At 32.6% G+C, this 23,382-nt stretch overlaps 1 protein-coding gene across 2 annotated transcripts in view; it reads left to right on the top strand.

The window, feature by feature from the left end:
• LOC114332347 (putative helicase mov-10-B.1) overlaps positions 1-23,382 on the top strand; it is a 196,204-nt gene that overhangs the window by 168,672 nt on the left and 4,150 nt on the right. For both annotated transcript variants that reach the window (XM_050650230.1, XM_050650228.1), the window contains 3 exons: positions 2,291-2,570; positions 10,738-10,861; positions 12,688-12,870. In XM_050650230.1, coding sequence (XP_050506187.1) covers positions 2,291-2,570; positions 10,738-10,861; positions 12,688-12,870 — 587 coding nt within the window. The remainder of the gene's footprint in view (positions 1-2,290; positions 2,571-10,737; positions 10,862-12,687; positions 12,871-23,382) is intronic.

Genomic DNA, 23,382 nt, shown 5'->3' on the forward strand with positions numbered 1-23,382 from the left:
TGTGTCGTCCAAGGGCGGATCCAGGGAGGGGCCATGGCCCCTCCGAGAATTTAAAAAAATGTAAATTTACATATTTGCAGTTCAAATGTTTTTAATTTCAAACACATGTAGGTATATGTACAAAACAGGAGATAAATATGTTTTCTGAACTAGAATTGAACAAAGGCAGTGATGGAAGCTTCAAAATGACATAGGATATTTTATAAATCAAAATGTTGATAATTTTACAACCTGCCAATCGTTAGAACGACCTTGACAGCCACCAAAGTCGTATCAATTCCTATATTCTATACACACCAAGAATAAAAAAGAAATGACTTGGGTCATCAGCACTTAGAACAAAGAAGTTGGTTGGTATTTTTGCACAGTCAAAAGGAATTGTTTTACAAGTATTGCGTTTTATTTTTATAATGGAAAATATAGTCGCAATAAAGAGATAACAGCTCAAAGCCTTGTCACGAAACCTTTAACATTTTTCGGTAAACTCATGAGCAAAGACGGAGCCATACAAACCCATGAAAAAACATCATACCACAAGGAGTGCGTTCAGGTTGAACTGAATTTTCTACAAAGTTATCGCAAATAGAAGTCCCCAAAAGTCAGTCGTTAACTAGATAGACTCTCAGAGGTCTAAACAGATACAAAAAAATAAAGAAAGACTACGACCAATATTAGGGTCTATATCATGTTCGGTCGACAAAATATTCCTCTGAGATACCGCGGTGATAATGCGGCCTTCTGCTTCTGGACGAAGATGCTGGACATGCAATGAGGGGAACTGTTAAGGTTTAAAATAGCATCAGGAGATAAGACTCTTAAGAACACCTATCCACAGCATTTTCCTGGTCGGCATACATTATTAGCACCAGTCAAAATCAATTAATAACATGTTGTGGTTAAGAAACAATTGAACAAATAATGAATCAGGTTCAGAATACAAATTATTACTCTGTCATATTTGACGAAACGACCAAAATATCCCATGTGGAACAGCTTTCTCTAAATTTGAGGTATATACACAATAACAACATTCGTGAATAATTTGTCAAATTCATTGACGCTTATGAGAACCTAAAAATAATTAATGAAATTCAAGAAAGAGGGAAAGAACAAGGCCTAACAGGAGCAGCATTGGGAAAATAGTATTAAACTTGTTAAAAGAACTGCACTTAGATCCGAAGAAATGTGTAGGAATCAGTGCTACGGCAGGAATGGTGAGTTTTAAGGCACTTCTCACACATGGTAAAAGTGCGTGAAAAGTGCCTTAAAACTCACCATTGTAACCCTAATTTTTAAAAATTATTCCCCGTACCTCCGCTCCCCTCCCCAAAAAAAGTTCATGGCCCCTCCCGAAAATCGGTCCTGGATACGTCCGTGGTGTCGTCTATATCTAATTCAAGGATATTCGCTGCAAGCTGCGAGATATCGAACTTTCCGGGGTAGATTTAGGGTGTCAAGTTGAGTCACCGGGGCCCACTACGTAATTATTTCGAATTTGACAATATCAACAAAACTGCTCACTTTGCCTTTGTACGAAACACTGACTGGCCAGCGAATACCTGAATGGACAGCTCCCCAACTATCAAACTTTGAACTATTGCTGACGAAATATGCCTAACTCGATCTGGGTGTTGACTCGATTTTTCGCTACATTTACATTGCGTGTTTGAGCGAGATGACCCTGGATTTGCTTCATCTATAATATGAATCTCAACTGACGTTAAAAAGACACTTTTATCTATATACTCAATAGAAAAAAAAATTGTTTCAGTTAAGGTCAAACAAATACTAACCTCTACCTAAACGAATGTTGTGTATATCCTCATATGACGCCTGAAGCCGTCAGGCGCACTTGCAGTGGTAACGAGATGACGTCTTTAGGCGTCATCAGCATTCAAAGGGTTAAATGGGTAGCGCGTAGTAAAACTAATACTGGGTCATGCTGACCTTGTCGGTAGCAGTTACGGGTTAAATAAATATCCGATATAAATTATGTTGGGTCGAATGTGCGGATTCCTCTCACACCATAATATTAGGCATTAAATTCACAAGAACCTTTCCAAAGGCATTAAATTATATTACAGAATATTCATCAGGATATAAAGAATATTATGATATTTTTAATGAAGGTCCTCTTTAAACGAAGTTCAGTTCAACAAGATCATGTCCCGTCATCAGTAACTGTTTTCAGGATACTCAACGTAAAAATGAACATTTTTTCATCTAATATTTAACATTTATATTTATACATTATTCTGATATTTTTTTACAATAATTTGTTTATTTTTAGGTAAATCAATGCTAGAAAGACTTATTTATAATGAGGTATATTCTAAAAACGAATCCAATTCGTTTGATAATCGTTGTGTAACAAAATTAATCAGAAATTATAGATCTCATGAATCGATTATTAAACCATCAAGCAAATTATTTTATAACAATGAACTAATAGCAGCTGGTAATCCATTTACTGATTTGTTCATCGGTTCAGATATTCTTATAAACAAGAAGTTTCCGGTTATTTTCCACAATGTAGAAGGTGAAGACAAAAGAGATGAGACATCGCCAAGGTGAGCAATAAGTGAATTATTTTAATTAGAGTAATAGTTAATTAATGCATCCAAGAAATACCTGATCAATTATTTATACTTAACAAATTCACTGGCGAGTTTGTAATTTTCCAATTCGTAATGGCGAATATGGGATAAAAAGCTTGGCTGATTGAGCCAGTAGAATACCACAAGGGTAGTTTGTCGTTATGCACGCGAGAGAGGTAGTTTTTCGTTATGAGAGGCTGCGAATAACATAGGTGCGTTCGCGGGTAACTTTCGGCGACAACAGGACGTCCTAAGTCTTGACGTCACAAAATTGGGAGGAGCTTATATTATATGACTCCAAACAATTTTGTTTATAATGTTAAACACTCATAAGGAATTTTTCATTTATTGTTTACGTGGTTTATGTGACAAAATAAGACTTTTCATTTAGGTATTTAGTTAAAGAAATGTGTCAATTAAGATATTTTTATTCGTTTTTGCCCAAGTGAGTTCATTTAATGCAATGATTAGAACGTAAACAGTTTTGAGGTTATGTTTATTTCAACCACTAAGGAATAAAAACCACCTGAGCAAAAACGAATAAAAATCTCTTAATTAACACGTTTCTTTAACGAAAGACCTAAATGAAGTCTTATTTTGCTACACAAAGCACATAAATGAAAAATTCCTTATGACCATTTAACGTTACAATCAAAATTGTTTGGAGTAAATATAAGCTCCTCCCAATTTTTGTGACATTTGTGACGTCAGACTTAGGCTGCCCATTGTCAGCAAGTCGCATGCACACTTTAAAATAATAAGTATAAAAATAATATCGTTAAAAGATAAATATATAATAAATATACAAGGTACATTTACTTAGTGTCCAATATCGAACATTCACTTTTCATATCCGATATTGAACAGTATATTTTTATCACCCCGTACATCACACGAGCCAATTTGTTATCATATTTAAACGTGTGCGGATGATTTAATTTGTTTAATTGTAGCAATTTACAAACAATATTTTGGCAATGGGCATTAAATTAGCTGACTAAGTATAAACCTTTGTTCTCTTGTGTGACCCAATTCATGTTGCCAACAAGAAATAATACATTTCAGAGTCATTCTCAAGAATCACTTCAACCAGGCCAGAGGTGCCTTTAACTTCAATAACTATGTAGTATCATTAGAGTCTTCAACTAAATCGCGTACAAGTCAATATCAGTACTCAACGTTCTCCCGGGGTGATTACCCTAGTGTCAGTGTTCTAAATAAATTCTATAATTGCTATTGGTGTTTCCATTATCTGAAGAGACTACTCCACTGAGCATCTAGTATTTGACATGGTCCTCATCGAGAAAAAGGAAACATCGAGGTAGAAACGAGACTCGATAAACCTACGACTACAGTCCACACCAAACAAACCCAGTAGCAGATAGACGACGCTAGGCCCGGGAGAACAGAAACTACAAACAGAGGATCAACAAAGCATCCAGAACAGAAACTACAAACAGGAGAGCCGCAGAGCATCCAGAACAGAAACTACAAACAGGAGAGCCGCAGAGCATCCAGAACAGAAACTACAAACAGGAGAGCCACAGAGCATCCAGAACAGAAACTACAAACAGGAGAGCCGCAGAGCATCCAGAACAGAAACTACAAACAGGAGAGCCACAGAGCATCCAGAACAGAAACTACAAACAGGAGAGCCGCAGAGCATCCAGAACAGAAACTACAAACAGGGGATCAGCAAAGCACCCAGAGCAGAAATCAAAACCAGAGGAGCGACTCAACGCTCAAGAAAAAAAAAACCGTAAGTTTTTGAATAGATTACATTTTTCCAACATTGCACGCATCGTATATCATAGCTAGATATTCATATCTAAATATCATATCTAAAAATTCACAAACGGTCCACTCGGTACAATATTTTTCATGTAAATTTAAATTATTTCACTTATACATAAAGTACTTATCTAATAATAATAAACGGTGGTTATCTCTAAAAATAGTTATTACACATTTATCTTAATTCGAAATTTTGGTTAATAAATACATGCACCTGCATAATTTTACTAACACATTGTCACTAACAATTTTCATTTTTTTATATATTTATGTGACTACAAAATATTGCAATTCAGTCACCTAATTATTTAAACTAACCTATGTTAAACTGACGATTTAGTTACAAGGTCAAACAGTACATATTTTTCTATTACGTTACCTTAAGGCCTCCGTAATTAGCCTCCGTGATACAAGGACGTATCGAGATCAAACTTATTGGAAAACAAGCGAAAACAAGAAGAAAAATTACAAGAATACAAATAAATACGAAAGAGAAAATTATACGAGGAGGTATCAATATAGAAACTATACAAATATGAAAAAATATGAAACATATGAAAGAAGGACTTATCATCATAAAAATAGAAAACAAAGAAACAGAGGAGCACAGCAAGCTCAACAAGGAAGAAGAAAAAAACAATGGACTCTAGTGACTTACAACCACCGTGAGCAACAGGAAAATTCGGTGCCTGATGCAAAATTTTCGGGAATGTTTGCAATCTAGATAGGGATTGACTTAAGGGTTGAAAACTAAGTCGTGTGTGATGATGCTAAGAGGTAGGCCTAGGGTGGTAATTCGGATCCCACTCGGTTGAGACCTGCATATTTAACACGACAATAGATTGTTTACATGACGGAGAAATAAGCAAACGGAACTTGGAATTATGGAATAAAAATATTTTTTTGGAAATCAGCTATAACGCTGCAGATGGAGGAATTTTTTTTCCTCGCCCCAAGGAATCTAATAACTATGTTAGATTATTTTACACTGTCTACAAACTTACACAACTCCTGTATACAACTACAGGGTTGAAAACTTAATACTTCAATTATGGACCGAACAAAAGAATAATACAAAAGGGAGACCAATCTAATTAATTCATAAACACACACATACAATGCTATAATAAGAATATTAAATACTCTAATAATAAATAGTCTAATCATAAAATTCATTAATAACTTTTATGTAGCTCAAGGCTGGGTTGAATTAAAAAATGCATCGGCATTTAGGAAATATTAGCCTACATATAATTATCATGTCATATAACACGAGTTTACAAAAACTCAGCTGGTATGTTATGTAATAATATACAACGGTATCTACAATAACACAAACGCAACGGCGAAGAATATCAGGATATAAAAATACAAATACACAAACGTCGCTAGTCGCACGATCTATAAGATTAATAATAAAATAACGAATAGTACAATTTAATAATAATAATAAAATAATGCAATAATAATATTATTCTTAACATATTGAAACATATATCCCACTCAATACCTTTCATTTACCCTTTCGTAACCTAAACTTTGACTTAAATGTTTTTGATGTAATTCTGATTCAGATGTAACTTTGATATTATTACCTAAGGTGTTGCAGTTGGAGAATTGTTAATTTGTTCAAAGACGAGTGTCTTGCCATCACATTATATTAATCTATTATGTTATAAATACTTTATCATTATCATTGTAAACTTTGAGCACTGACTACATTCGTTATTACTTATTTCGTCGGGCAGTATGTCCAATATCGAACATTCATTATTCATATCCGACAGTATATTTTTATCACCCCGTACATAACACGAGCCAATTTGTTATCATATTTAAACATGTGCGGATTATTTAATTTGTTTAATTGTAGCAATTTACAAACAATATTTTGGCAATGGGCATTAAATTAGCTAACTAAGTATAAACCTTTGTTCTCTTGTGTGACCCAATTCATGTTGCCAACAAGAAATAATACATTTCAGAATCATTCTCAAGAATCACTTCAAAAAGGCCATCAGGTGCCTTTAACTTCAATCACTATGTAGTATCATTAGAGTCTTCAACTAAATCGCGTACAAGTCATTATCAGTACTCAACGTTCTCCCGGGGTGATTACCCTTGTGTCGGTGTTCTAAATAAATTTTATAATTGCTATTGTGTTTCCATTATCTGAAGAGACTACTCCACTGAGCATCGAGTATTTGACACTTAGCATAATGTAATAATTAGTTATTAATATTATTGTCCGTCGACCGTCCATTTATGATTAATTTTAACACCCTCAAAATCATTGATTAATGTCCCCTATTAATGAATGATTTTCTATTAATGAACGATTGCATTATAGGCAACACAACACACATTGCTTGCATAAATTAATTAAACGCTCTGTGATTGGCAGTGACCTGTGGTGTAGGCAACCAAACATATACCTATTTATATTCCCACTAAAAAATTTAAAATCAAGTAGCCGTTGTTAGTATTATCTGTCATTATATGTCATTATTTACTTTATTGTTTAAAATTCTGTGTATTTAAAAAATCAAAAGATGGATATATCTTTATTTCTGAAAAGTACGGTCGACGGAAAAGTTTTGTAACGAACTTGTGAATTAAAATGGCGTGAATTAACAATCTCGAACATTATCGCGCTCGCCCCGCTCACGAGTTAAAATATCTCAATTGTAAATCACCCTTATTAATACACTTGTTGGTTAAATAACTATTAAAAGTCAATATACCTTGTTTATGTATCTTTTAACGGTAATATTTATATTAGGTGAGGTTTGGAATTGTCAACGACTAGTCGCCGACAGGTACTCGCGAACGCTCTTATATAAATATTTGAATAAGGGACTGACATATGACATGTCCCGTGAAATGATTTTTTTTTTAGACTTTTTATTAGACGATTTTAATATTGTTGGAATACTTCCAACAAATATTTATTTTCATTTCTTTTTCTGTTACATTACTCGTTACTCGTTTTATTTCTCGTAATAGTAGGGGAGGAAAGTATGCTAAATGTGGTCACTCGAGCGCTTTGGGGACCTAATGGGTTGTGAAGAGTAGGTTCTAAAATCAAAAAAAAAATTAAGTAAAGTTTTCCATTTTAGTGGGGACTTTCCATTTTTAATATAATTTTCTATTCCAACAATCGTTTTTTCCGATTATAGCGCCATCTATCCATAATTCGAAAAAATGTTTCAAATAAAAGTTACTTATTTTTACGTAAGAAATCCGAATGCAATAAAAAATGGGGGCTCCTATTTAAAATTTTAAAGTAACCCCCCACCCCACATTCGTGGGGGTCCTTTTTGGTGCCATTCGATAGATTTTTCAAACATATTGAATAAGTGTATTTTTCAGTTTTTCGATCTGATGTTCATTTCGCGAAATATCGCGGGATTCGTATTTAAAATTTTAAATTTACCCCCACCCCTCTCCGTAGGCAGTCGTGTTTGGTATCATTCGATAGATTTTTGACAAATATTGAGTACGTATTTTTTAGTTTTTAGATCTATCGTTCATTTCGCGAAATATACGCATTTTTTCTTGTGAAACTTTGTGACTCACCCATTTCCTTACCCCCCCCCCCCCCCAAATCGTCAGATTTTTGAAATATACACTGTTTTGCATGTAAGGTAATGTCGCCAATTAAGGCCACCTTAACGTTTAAATATCTGTAATATTTTATTCAGGAACAATATGGGGGAAAACTCTTGTATAGCGTATTGCCTAACATTTTAGCTATCGAATTTCAGGATAAAATACTTACTAAATAAATAAAGGAATATAAAATTTTAATATTGAATAAATCTGGAATATTTGGCCTTATTAGGAACTGGTAGCTTAATAAGGCCAGTTTCATTTTTTACGCAAATTGAGGTGGATAATAAATTTTAAACCTAAGAATTAAAGAACAAATACAAAATTTAGTGAAAGAAACTTTTATTCATATTAAGAACAAAAATTTGTCAATACATTAAGCACACATATCGCACATTTACACACATCTAGGACAATTGGCGTTATTAGGACACTGTCTACTTTTTTTATTTAACATAAAAAAATAATAAAAAGCAATATAGAGAAAAAACAGTTCCAGTTCCTTAAAAAGTATTAATTTACTGTCGCTTTACAAAAAAAAAAATAATTGGCTTATATTCATTAAGTACCATTTTAGTAATTTTATAACTTACCTAAAATTTATAAACGAACTTCCGCACCGTAACAAACACGTGTCTAGTCTACTTGACGCTGCTATGTGATATTACCGACTGAATGGCTTAGACGATTTTGACTGAGAAAGACATTTACGGTGACCTCTAATATATAATATCTATATTTAAGAAAATATTTGCAATTGGCCTAATTAAGACACTGGCCTTATTTGGCGACACTACCTTACTTACTATCCGACAAGTGAGTGCTGGCGAGTTGCGCGTAGAACAAATTGAAAAGTGAAAGGGATTGCTCATTTCTATTGCTGTCGGCTAGGAGTTCACATCGTAGTGAATAATATCTATGGTTCTTTTCATGAGCATTTTTCAGTGCGTCACAGTTTTTCGATTTCTCTCTAACGCATTAAATTGTATGTGACAGAAAAAAACGCACGTCGCTGATTACATTACGTCGGTGACATTTATAACATTTAGTCTAGTTGTCAATAGATGGCGCTAATAATATAATATTATATTATTATATTTAAAAAAAATTTAATCTGTACAATTTATATGACTATACAAATCAAAGAAAATACCATTTTATAAATGCAATAAACACAATTGATTTGTTTTTATACCAAATTGCAAATAAAATGTGACAACTGTCAGATTTAACTAAAATGTCATGTTAGAATAAATGTCATAAATGTGTATTTATCACGGACTAACCTTTTTTCTATCATTTGTGACGCACTGAAAAATGCTCATGAAAAGAACCATACTAACGAAATTTTCAGATCCCAACTAAATTTTTGATACGGCAACCACGCTTTTGTGACACCCGCGATTAAGGTAACCCGCCAGAGCTCTCGCTTGTCGGATTGTAACTTACCTTATCTTAATCTGACGATTTCGAGTTTTTCTAAGGATAGATTTTTTTTCGCCCCCCCCCCCCTTAACGAACTCCCCTGTGTTTAGAGCCAATATATGGTAGAGATACATCTACAGGGTACCAGGGTTCTCTCCATATGATAATCTGACGTGCTCGAGTAACTGCAAAAATCCCCGCTTGGGCTCCCCTACCATAATAAAATTAACTCCACGTTATTAAAATACGCATCTTTACACGTTGCTATATTATATTATTTAAAAAACAATTCTGGGAATTCTAAAAAATAACTTCACTTTGAAACAACGCAAATTATTATTCTTGATAAAAAATTATTATTATTTAGTGCTTTGTTTAAGACTTTAGGAATATTAATAGTGGTGTAGTAATTCAATACAGATATTCTGACTTACTGAACCACAAATTCGAAGGAAAATTTATATGTATTAGCGTTTTTATTAGTAAATTTATACCTGTGTAATAAAGATTTAAATAAGACTTATCGTGTCTTTAAAATAGCTATGAACCCAGAGGAAGGATGACGGTAGCAAGAGTCCAATCTTTCACAATTATTATTAGAACTCATACAAAATAATTGTATTATTAGAACTCATTTAAAATAATTTTATCATTAGAATTCAAATAAAAGAGTTACATATCAAAAATAAAGTAAACCCATATTCTACTACTAATCTATCCTATTCTACTAATAATCTCAAAGGAAATGCTTCCACGAAGATGGCATTGGGTGGAATTTCTAGCTGAAGTTGACGATTTCATATAAGAGAAACTTTAGAAGTCTAGAAACTTTAACACTTAATGAATCGAGTAGGAAACGTGAAATAACTGAAAACAGTGTCTAAAACAAGCAACCGAAAACACACTGAATATATTCAAGAAACTAGTTTGCCAAAGAATGCACGAAAATAATATGAAAATAATAAAACATTTAGGATCGATCATATAATCAAACGACGCCATCTGCATTTTTTTGATTATATCACTAAAATTTCATACAAACTTTGAACAGGCACATTCGTTCAGTTACCTAAAAATGTGAATAATTGAAGTTTTATGGTTCAAAAACTAGTTGGACCAGACTACGTAAACTGCATATTTCTTTATTAGTAATATAACGTGAATAAAATACCTTATATTATAAGGTCTTTTATTCAATACAATTTTTTATATGACGCTTAAAGAGTAAAAACTACCTTTGAAAAAGCTTGAAGTAATTGGGGTACCTAATTAAAAAACTAAATTTTTAATTGACACGCTTTATTTTTAGTTTCTATAATGTACAAGAAATTGAGCAGACTGCGGAATATATTTCAAAATTATTCTCAAATAAAGTAAAAGGAATGGCGATTACAGAGGATCATATTGGTGTTATTGCTCCATACAGAAAACAGGTAATACTTTTGGTTTATTATCTCTATAGGTAAAAAGTTATCAGTAGTAATTGCACAAGAGCTCTAAAATTCTATATTAATTTTAGAGATCGAGTGCAATTTGTTGCGATTATTTCATGAATAAAACTGTTCAAAACCAAAATTTTATTGTAATTTATTTATGTAATTACAAATTAGTACAATTAAACACACAGTTGTTATAAATATGTATTTGACGGTTGAAAGTCATCACTTTTATAATTTTTAAAACATTTATCATTAATGTCACTGAATGTATTTTTTCGTAGCAACGAAGGGCATCTGACGTAATATGCTTGACGACTGGCAATTATCAAACAAGTTATCAGTTTAATTTAGATTTCTGTAGCTTTCTATTGGTCAGAATGAATTGGTCACTATGAATGAAATAATCATTATAATTTTCTGAATTCCCCAATAATACAACACTACCGATATCCTACACGTGTTTCACCCCATATCAGGGGTATATGATATGGGGTGAAACACGTGTAGGGTATCGGTGGTGTTTAGAGTGTAATAAAATGCAATCGCCGAATTTCTCATTTCATGGTTTCTCCGTAATTGACGAATGTGTAGCGAATACACGTGGCTTTGTAGGCAAATCTGTGATACAAAATAGTATCTTTTGCCGTTTCATCGTCTTTTATCAAGACTTTGAATTCACATTTTCACGTCCGCTACCGGAGAAGATTTATTTTGTATACGAGAGAAATCTTTTCGTTTATTTCATATAGATGTCGTACCTAGTGTACTGAAGTCTGGTTAGTTTATTAAACCAGGAAGGCTCAATGCATTTTGTAACGCTTTGAACATCTACCTAGATGTCCCTGAAGATCCCTGATATGGGGTGAAACACGTGTAGGATATCGGTGGTGTTCAGAGTGTAATAAAATGCAATCGCCGAATTTCTCATTTCACGGTTTCTCCGTAATTGACGAATGTGTAGCGAATACACGTAGCTTTGTAGGCAAATCTGTGATCCAAAATAGTATCTTTTGCCATTTCATCGTCTTTTATCAAGACTTTGAATTAACATTTTCACGTCCGCTACCGGAGAAGATTTCTTTTTCTTTGATGATCACCAAAATAGTATAAGCGTTATATTATTCGACCGGCCTTAACAAGATAAGATGTATACTTTTGGTTTTTTTATCATTTTCGGTTAAAAAGTTCTAACCAGAAGTGCAATATTATAGGCACAGAAATAGTACATGTGATATATCAATCGAAGCGTATTTCAAAATCGAGCTTGAATCTTTAGTTCCGGTTTTGAAGTCATTTCCGTTCAAACAATCATGACCGAAAGTTAGTAAAAATCACTCAAAATTAGTGAAATCGTATATCATTCAAATATCAACTTCCGGTTCTACTTTCGGTCACTTCTGGTGAAAACCTATGACTTACGAAGTCCAAATATGGGTTGTTTTATAGAGTTTTTTCACGAAGTCAATACTTTTCGAGTCATTTGCTAGTGAATACATTATTTTTGCAACAAAAATAGATACGTTTTCTCGCAAATAACTCAAAAATACAGTATTTTGTTGAAAAATCTCTTCTGAGAAAATTTTGAAGTACCTACTATCTCATCCATGTTGTCGCCAAATTAAAGGATACGGTTTGAATCATCGTCTGACAGGAAGTGTTGAAATATTTTGAATTCATTTATTTCATTTACAAACAATAATTTAGCAAATACAATTTTTCACAATCATAAATTCTTTATTTTAAACTATGACGAAAATCGAACATATTGTTTAATAATAATGTATATATTATTTAATAATAATGTATTAATGCGTTTGCAGGTTGAGAAGCTGAAACAAGCTTGTGCACGAAAAAAATGGAGTAATTTGCTAATTGGATCTGTGGAACAGTTTCAGGGAAAAGAGAAACTAATTATCATAATATCTACAGTAAGATCTAAAAATACTAGTAAATTTGAAGATATTGACAAGATGTGTAATCTAGGATTTTTAACAAATCCAAAGGTACGTTTTTATTTAGCGATACTTTTCGTATTTAATTTTTTTTAATAAGAATACCAAATTTAGTGCGGTCACTGAAAGTGTATATGAGCTATTAAACCGCCCCTTCTCGGAGGTGAAAATTATTTTATTAAAAATAACCACATAAGTCGATAGAGGGTCAAATTCTACACAAAATTTGCTATATCAAGTTATTAAAATAATTCAATACCAGAGAAATTACACAATCATAACTGACCCAATTAACGCCCTTTGTGGCATCCAAAACATGTGTATACTCCACCAACCCTATTCATAAAGACATTTACAAAGAACTTCAAAATGCTGCAAAGGAAAACAAATACGTGGTACCTACTAATCTGGGTTCCATCTCATATAGGCACGGATCCCGTGTACCAAAACAAAAGTTTATCAATAGCAAGCTGAAAATTTGTTAATAGGTTTGTTCTAGCAAACAGTCGAACTAGTTAGAAACCGTCAGCAAACAGTTGGTCCACTATTCGCTGATGGTTTCAAACCGTTTGAAACGGATGCTAGAACAAACCGAATAGCTTAACGGTGTCTAGTCGGACAAACTTTGATGTATGGGAACACTGGAACAGGGGAAGTTTTAATTGTGGAACTTGTCATCCTGACAAGTTTATGATTGTGAAGACTAGTGCCGGATTAAGAATCTTGAGGCCCCTAGGCAACCAAAGCTATGAGGCCCCTTAAGAAAAAGTTACTTTTTTTATGTTTTGATATTTTTGGTATCTCTAATAATTTTTAAGTTATTTTGAAAAAAAGCATTTTTTTAAAGTTATTTTGAAAAAGATCAAAGATTTTAATTTTTTGTGAAAAAAATACATGTTTTAAATCGGTTTTAAAGTTATTATTACCAAAATTGAAGCTAATAAAAAATACAATATAAGTTCCTTAATTAAAAACCTTTTAATAATAATATTAATTCAAAGTAAGTTATAGTTAATTGAAAGTCTATTTTTTTCCTGCAAGTACTTAAATCTATTGTCCGTAAATAGGTACAAATGACCTGCGTCGTAAAAACTGTACAATCAATAATTTTCAAACGGATTATAGGTACATATTCAAGCTTAAATATTGGGAACACGATGTATTTTATAAAAAAAAATACTTATTAAACACTTGTCAAAGTAATCAGGTATACCTATGAAATGAATGAGTTAATAGATTTAATAATAACATCAAAATTAAGCAAGTTATGGTGAAAATAAGAGGACACTTTCAAATTTTTTAGAAAAAAGTGAAAAATAAAACATTGTTAGTACCACAAAAATTAAAATTTATAGTAATTCCTATAAGACCTTTTTTACTTTAGCATTAGTAAGAACCTTAAATATTTTGACGGGTTTAGAATGAATATTTTTGAAAAAAATATGATTTTTTCGTTTGGACGTTGGAAGAAACGGCCTCCTCTTTTTCTAATCAATAGAAAATATCGCACACCTAGTTCAATACTGCCACAAGTGCAAAACACAATATTCTCGAGAAATGAGCAAAACGTTCTGTAGCAAACGCGTTATGCCCTGTAAATAATTTATTTTGAGAATGACTGGCTTCAAAATTACAATTTAGGTAGCAAATTATACAGTTATTCGCTGGATCTTATTACAATTTATTAAAATTGTGAAGAAAGTCATTTATAAAACGATACCTAGGAGATACAGCGGCAATATAATGAAAAAATAAATTGATTTTTGCAGTTGTGGCCATATTGAACGTATTGAATAATTACATCGGTTGTATTGTGGCAATGTATATTATCGCCACATCTCCCAGTTATGACCATATTGGATTTTCAAAACCTCCAAAAACCCTACAGTGAAATACCGAAGTAACTTACTTTATACTTATCCAAAACAATATTTTAGTTCAGGCTGTATTGCATAAGATGGGGCATTATATAGGCAATATTTTACAGCCTTAACAGAAAATTCGAATTTTTTGCAGTTGTGGCACAATTGAACTAGGTGTGCGATATGGTTTTTCTAATATAAACATCTTCGAGAGCATGGAAAAAGCTTTAAAATGGCGTATTACAAAGTTTGATATGCTCATTTATTGTTAATAATTAATTTTTATAATATTATAATAAAATATAAAAATAAGCCACAATTATTTTTTCAATTTAATTGTGGCTTATTTCCCATCTAATTAGTTAATTATTGTTAATATAATTGCGAAAAAACTCGAAATTGCAAAAAAATTAATTTCACAATAACTATTATAAAAATTAGTGTACAGCTTTAAAAATTTTGTCAAATGAGGGTTCTTTGGTGCTTAATAGGTGATAAAAATTTTACAGGTGTCAAATGAAAGAACATGAGCTAGACTTTCAAATTGGTTTAAAAACAGTGAATAAAAAATGCATTTATTAGTAATAAATAATTATGTAAAAGTATCGTCAATTTTTCCTTAAGTATAAACTTTTTGAATAACTTTTTTAAAAAAATCTATTTTTTTACTCTGTTTTAGATGCACAACTAATAATAAGTATAATAATATTATTTATATATAATTGATACAAAATTGTAATAAATATATATAATTTATTCTATAAAAAAATAAGGAAAGATAAGTAATAAATATGTATAATTTCTTATATAACAAAATAAAAAGTTTATAAGGAAAGATTTACGATACTTTTGCATAATTTTTTATTACTAATAAATGCATTTTTTATTTACTTTTTTTAAACCAAGTTGAAAATATAGCTCATGATCTTTCATTGTGGATTGGTTCTAACATCATTTTGTTTCTGACATATTTTTGCAAAAAAATGCTCTCTGGGAAATGATCCATTAGTATATCAAACTTTGAGTATCAATTGAGTGTATCAAACTTTGTAATAATTCATTTTAAAGCTTTTTCCATACTCTCGAAGATGTTTGTACTAAAAACCCATAAGTTTCACTGTTTTCAATTGATTTAAAAAAAGGAAAATGCCGTTTTTGACACTAAATTGTTTATAAATAAAAATGGCTGCCAGATCCTACTCAGCAAATAGTTTCAATTTGCTCTTATAGGTATGCATTACTTGTCGAAAAAACGCTTCAGTGTCCTTGCTCTTGAAGTGTCATGGAAAAAACCTTAGGTATTACCCTGGATTATATATACATTTTATTGAAAATAACTTACCTGGTTTAAATATTGTAGAGATCAAAACAAATGCTTAAATTCCAATATTATACCAAGCACAACAGATAAAAATACACTAAGTCTGGCGATCACTTAAAAGTGCCCTGGCACTGCTTTAAAATGAAGAGTTATTAGAATAAAATATTAATCAATCTGATGTGCAAATTTATAACATCAACTATTGCACCTAACTACACGATAACAATTATTCTCTTCCAAAGAACAAAACCAAACTAAGAAAAGATGACTTCGATATAAATATTAGATTGAACGAACCATCGATGTTTAAATAAAACCACCCAACGCCAATAATATTAAGTTTTAGTATATACAATAGAATTATAAAGCTTCATAGAATGTACGTGACAAATGTCCAAATTAAAATAAATTTATTATGGTTGATATAACCTTACCCCATTGTAGGTTATTACCCCATATTGCTAAAATCTTGCATTTACTAGGTTACCTGAAATGTTTTTCAACAGTTTAGGTATAAAAATATTTTAGTAGGTATTACTCAAAACAGATACAACTCGTAGAAACATATTGTTTAGATTATATTGTCAGTTGGGTAAAGGTAAAAATTTGGCAAATTTTTATATTTTAACAATTTTATAGTTTTCGTTTTGGGCCCTGCGAGGGCTGCGAGGCCCCCTTTGGGGTCGAGGCCCCTAGTCAACTGCCTACTTTGCCTAATGGTTAATCCGGCACTGTTTACGACAGTATTCATCTAATTGTCGTAGAGAGCACAGTGCGTAGAATGAATCGGGCAAAAATTTATTATTTATACATAATAAATTATTTATACGTAGGAAAAGTTCTTTGAACATCTGCAGATGTGATTGGTGCGTATTTAAATTTAGACAAATATGCCGGTACTATTTTACAACAATGTAATAAATTTGGGCATTCTGCAGACTGCAAACAAGAATTAGTTACATGGCAGGTATAACGATGGGTTTTCCCGCATATCTCCTAAGCCTAAGGGATTAAAATTCTTATGATTTATTGAATTATTAGAGTTTTATTATAGCTCTGTACTCTGTATACTTCATAGAATTTTGCTTAAGACAGGAAGTAACATGAAATTTCACTATAGTTTATCATAACAAGTAAAATAAACAAAGATAAGCAACATATCTTTAAAATAAGAATTTTTACTAAAAATCCTAATTATAATCTTTTGTAATTAAATAACATAAAAAATAATAATTATTGTTCTCAAGCTATTTTCTTGTGGTCTCTTATGCAATTTACTATTTTAGTTGGGAATAAACCACAATTTTATTTTATGATTAAGTTTATTTGACGTTTCGATTTCCACTTCGGAAATCGTTATCAAAATACTTCTTCCTTTTCTTCTTGTCTTTATCTTTATGCATATTACATTACATGCCATAATTATTTCAAAATATTTTATTAGAATTGTACTTTATGTTCTATTTTAAATAAAATGTAGCAATAAAAATGCTATTCAAGTAGTGATACATTAAAAATAATACAATTAAAATGTTGCGTTTACATAACGTTGGAAATTAATGGGTTAAAATTTCAGGTTTGTAATCTACGAGTATACTTTAAAAGTAAAATAAAGTAAGTACAACTTACCAAACTTAGTTTTCTCCTGTCGCATTTCTGTCTTTATACGCATCCAAAGTTTTGTCCCACAACACTGGTCTACTTTGTACCAGTGCAATTAAAAATTACCCATTTATATTGTCTGCCATTATGTACGTGCCACTGGATTCAGTGGTACTACAACACGACTAACTGTCGTTAAGTATGGAAGCACTAATTTATGCCCGTGGTTCACTGATAGCACCACACGACACGACTGTCGTCCATTGCAGTGACATTGGACGACAGGCGAGGAGCAACGGCACGACAGTTTAGTCGTGGTCGTCGTGTGTGAAAGGCTCCGTACATTGCTGTATCGGACTACTGGAATGTACGACTAACTGTCGTTACGACCGTTTGTTGTGACGACCGAAGTCGTAAAGTATGAAATAGGCCTTAAATGATAGGAATTATGTTAAGGGTAAATAGCAGTCTGATCTTTGCATAAGAGTTTAATGAAAGGGTAACAAATCAATTGGAAGTTCTGTCCGACAAAATACAAAGGGACGTTTTCGTAGTCTGGCGTTCGAAACCTGTAACCTATTCCACAATTAAAACTTCACCTGTTTCAGTGTTCCCGTACATCAAAGTTTGTCCGACTAGACACCGTTAAGCTCTTAACAAATTTTCAGCTTGCTATTAATAAACTTTTTTTTGGTACGCGGGATCCAGGCCTAATATTGGAATACAACGAGGTTGTGGATCGCCTAGATCACGAAGCAGGAACAAGTTCAACTAAAAAAAATAGTGACAAGTGGTCTTAAATTGTGCGTAGAAAACAGAGTTAGTTGTGCGCGATAAAACAAATGGTCGCAGTGTTCCGAAAAGACTAAGTCAAATTAAAGACAAAGCTTTACCAAAACATTATTTTTTGTTACCTAGGAAAAAACAAGTTATCTTTACTCGAGTCCGGAAAAAATTCGAAATGGTCCTCTTACTTTCATCCTAACTTAATTTTGATGTCATCAATTTCTTCTGGAGCTCATTTGATGGGTATTTCTGAAAACTTTGACGAGTGTTCAATAATAGTCTAAGAGCTAGTGAACCCTCCGAGTAACGGTCTTCCTGTAAGGCTAGAAAGTTGTATAGTGATATAGCACACCAAGGCTAAAAACCATGACCTGTCAGGCATCAACCCTGCACGTGTATCTACCAGGTGAGTCGAAAAGTGCATAGTTAAAGGGGTAAAATAAACTTTCTCCTATAAAGTTTAAATTTAAGTGTGTGTTTGAGTAAGCCATTTAGAAGAAATGTGTACAATGACAGGCGATTCTGAACACCATAAGACCTTGCCAGGCGAGGGAAAAGATTAGGGTTTTTTCCTAAATTTATTTTTTTTTTGCATCGAAAAAAGTTTTTTTTTTAGATTTTTCGAATCCTTCCAAACAGAAAAGGTCTTTAGTGACTTTTCTCTTAGGTTAATAGTTTTTGACATATAAGCGATTAAAAATTTAAAAATTGAGAAATCGGCCATTTTTAACCCTGAATCGGATATTTAACTGAAAATTTCAATGTTGCCAAGGTAGGTAGATATTCTTTAAACATCGTTTGATGAAATTCCCAAGATTTTTTGCAATACAATATCGGAAACCCTTTTGTTTTAATTGCTAATCAAGCGGGCGCGACACTGTAGTATAAGTAAGGACGTTTGAGTTTGAATAAATTCATTATCTCGAGAATGGGCAAATTTTAAGAGAAAACCCCAGACAGGTCGTTTTTTATTTTTAAATTAAGGACTTTTTGGCATATATATAATACTAGTGACGTCATCCATCTGGGCGTGATGACGTAATCTATGATTTTTTTTAATGGGAGTAGGGGTTGTGTGATAGCGCATTTGAATGGTTATTTAATTCTGTCTTCAGTAATATAAACATTAACATAATTATTTATACAGGGTGTTCAGGAATCCTTATTTCTTTATTTTATATTGAATATCATTCTAATATTTAACTTATTTCGGGTAGAATAAATTTTAGATAATTGAATAATTATATTTAGTGGCTTTTCTCTGCCTTCTTTAAAAATGATGCAGAATAACCTTGTGTGTCTTCTAATTTTTACATATCCAAAAGCACAAAAATCGCTTTGCGCATCATATACAATTGCGCAATTCAACGGTGAAAGAACTCCCGAATTCCGAACCTTTCGTGATTTGACGGTACCGTCGGTCGCGCGTGCATCGTGAAATTCAAGGAAGGCATCAATTAAAAGGAGCAGTGATGAATTGAGTAGTCACCCTTAGTTCTGCATAGTTTACCAAATCCTAAAGAACACCAATTTTTAAGGAAAGCGATTTGCGCATAGCTTGTGGAACCATATTATTTTAAAGGTCAATCTTTTTAACAAGTTAGTTTTCATATTTCCTGCAGTTTTCACGTAGGGTGTACAAAAAATTCTTTTTATTAAATTAATTTACATAAAAAGAAGAAAAAGTTTTTGCACACCCTGTATAAATAATTATGTTACCGTTTATACTACTGAATAGAGAATTAAATAACCTTTCAAATGAGCTATCACACGACCCCTACTCCCATTCAAAAGAATCATCGATTACGTCATCACGCTCAGATGGATGACGTCACTAGTATTATATATATGCAAAAAAGTCTTAATTTAAAAATAAAAATCGACCTGTCTGAGGATTTCTCTTAACATTTGCCCGTTCTCGAGATAATGAATTTATGCAAACTCAAACGTCCACACTTTTACTACAGTGTCGCGCCCGCTTGATTAGCAATTAAAAAACAAAGGGGTTTTTGATATTGTATTGCAAAAAACTCTTCGGGATTTCATCAATCGATACTTAAAGAATATCTACCTACCTTGGCAACATTGAAATTTTCAGTTAAATGTCCGATTCAGGATTTTAGGAAAAAACTCTAATATCTTTCCCCTCACCTGGCAAGGTCTTATATGCTGTTCAGAATAGCCTGTCATTATTAAAGACCGGATTATATGTTTTTTGCATATCGATAACCATCAAAGATAAAATCAAACGCTTCAGGATGTGGACGAATTATGATAATTAAAGGCGTTTGACACTAATTTAATTTTACATATTTAGAATATTTTCGGTTTTTTAACATATTTTGATGGTTTGAACATATTTTCGACCGTTTGACATATTTTGGCATATTTTTAACATATTTTGGCATATTTTTAACATAGATTGGCATATTTTGACATATTTTTGGCTGTCAACAGCTTGACACAGTTAACCATGTAACAATGGTTAGGTTTATAAATGATGCATTCATGTACTATTTCCTTCCCGACATTGTTCCAGCTAACAAAATCTTGCTTATGGTTTCCGATGCTGCGTCATACATGGTCAAATCTGGCCAACAACTTAAAGTTTTATATCCCAATTTAATTCATGTGACGTGTTTGGCGCATGGTTTAGACTGAGAGGAGGAAGAAATTCGAAATTCATTTTCTACATTTAATAGTTTAATTAGCAACGTGAACAAAATATTTTCAAAATCGCCTTTAAGGATTCAGATATATAAAGAAAAATTACCAAATACTCCTTTGCCACCGGAGCCTATAATCACAAGTTGGGGAACATATTTAAAAGCTGCCTGTTTTTATGCGGAACATTTTCTCCCTATAAAAGGACTAATTTTATGTTTTGAAGAAACAAATATTGGTGCGATTTCAAATTGCAAATCAATTTAAGAAAACAGATCACTGCACAATGAGCTTTGTTTTATTACAAGGAATTATGAATTTGTTTATAAAACCATCCTCAATCTTGAAACTGAGTCGTTTTCACTACAAGAGTCCCTTAATTTAATTCAGAAATTTAAGGAAAACGCTGAAGAAGTTTCTGGAAAAGTTGGACAATCAATAAATAAAAAATAGATTGAAACTTTACAGAGAAATAGTGATTTAAAATTATTAATACAGGAAGCAAACCAAATTATTTGTGACGATTTTGATGTCAATACCAATTTAAATGCGGAGATGGTTAATGTTATAAAATTTGCACCAATCACATCAGCTGATGTTGAACAAAGATTTTCAACATACAAATTACTACTAACGGATAGGCGACATAATTTTACTATTGAAAAAATTTAAAAACATTTGATTGTGAAATGTTTTTATAAGAAGGAATAAAATGTAGAAACGTAAGTAATAGTAATAGGTACAAGATAGGTATACATTCGTATATTTAGGTTAATTTTGTCAATATAATATGTACTTACCGTTATTTAATAAAACTTTTATACATTTTTTAATGCATATTTTCTTGTTACTTTAAAATGTTTTTCACATATTCCACATATATGGAACATATTTTAAACTTTTAGGGAATATTTTCAACATATTTTACTCATATTTCAGACATATATATGCACATATTTCAGTCAAAACAGGAACATATAATCCGGTCTTTAGTCATTATACACATTTCTTCTAAATGACTTACTCAAACACATACTTTACAGGAGAAAGTTTATTTTCCGACCTAAACTATGCACTTTTCGATTCATCTGGTAGATACACGTGCACCGCTGAGGCCTGCCAGGCCATGGTTTTTAGCCTTGGTGTGCTATGAATTATCACTATACAAATTTCTAGCCTTACAGGAAGACCGTTACTCGGAGGGTTCACTAGCTCTTAGACTGTAAGTATATTTCATAAACTGCATAGTTTTGCCGTTATTTAAGCTTAAATATTTAAAAGAATAAGTTTTCACTCTAATGGCATATAACATATCCCACCAGAATGAAAACAATGGGAACCTTCTCTGGTTACACCTCCGAGGCTTCTACAATTTGCAAGCCATACGGATGCTGAGACTAAGGAAGATGAGGGAATTCTACAATTTACAATTCACGTCACATCTGCTCAGCGCGGTAAAGTTCCAACGAGACTGGTTCCCTTCATACTCCACACAGAGTAAATGTAAATCAAAAATGAATAACCATTTTCAATTTCGTTGCAAAACGAAAATACAGCCGAACCATATTCCAGTCCAATCAGAGAGTGCTGCAAGCACCTCTACCGGTTTCGAAACTTATTAGTCTCTCATCAGGAGGCACATATGCTGCTCTCCCTGATCCAACCAAAACAAACCCCAGCGTGCAGTCCCGAATTGCAACAAACGAAATGGCATAGATGCCCTAGCGGCAACTGCTAGCAAAAGACTAAGTTTTCACTCTAATGGCATATACCATATCCCACCAGAATGAAAACAATGGGAACCTTCTCTGGTTACACCTCCGAGGCTTCTACAATTTGCAAGCCATACGGATGCTGAGACTAAGGAAGATGAGGGAATTCTACAATTTACAATTCACGTCACATCTGCTCAGCGCGGTAAAGTTCCAACGAGACTGGTTCCCTTCATACTCCACACAGAGTAAATGTAAATCAAAAATGAATAACCATTTTCAATTTCGTTGCAAAACGAAAATACAGCCGAACCATATTCCAGTTCAATCAGAGAGTGCTGCAAGCAGCACATATGCGAGAGCAGCATATGTGCCTCCTGATGAGAGACTAATAAGTTTCGAAACCGGTAGAGGTGCTTGCAGCACTCTCTGATTGGACTGGAATATGGTTCGGCTGTATTTTCGTTTTGCAACGAAATTGAAAATGGTTATTCATTTTTGATTTACATTTACTCTGTGTGGAGTATGAAGGGAACCAGTCTCGTTGGAACTTTACCGCGCTGAGCAGATGTGACGTGAATTGTAAATTGTAGAATTCCCTCATCTTCCTTAGTCT

The sequence above is a fragment of the Diabrotica virgifera genome, chromosome 5, assembly GCF_917563875.1.
Source record: "Diabrotica virgifera virgifera chromosome 5, PGI_DIABVI_V3a".
In the NCBI taxonomy this organism is placed as follows: Eukaryota; Metazoa; Arthropoda; class Insecta; order Coleoptera; family Chrysomelidae; genus Diabrotica; species Diabrotica virgifera.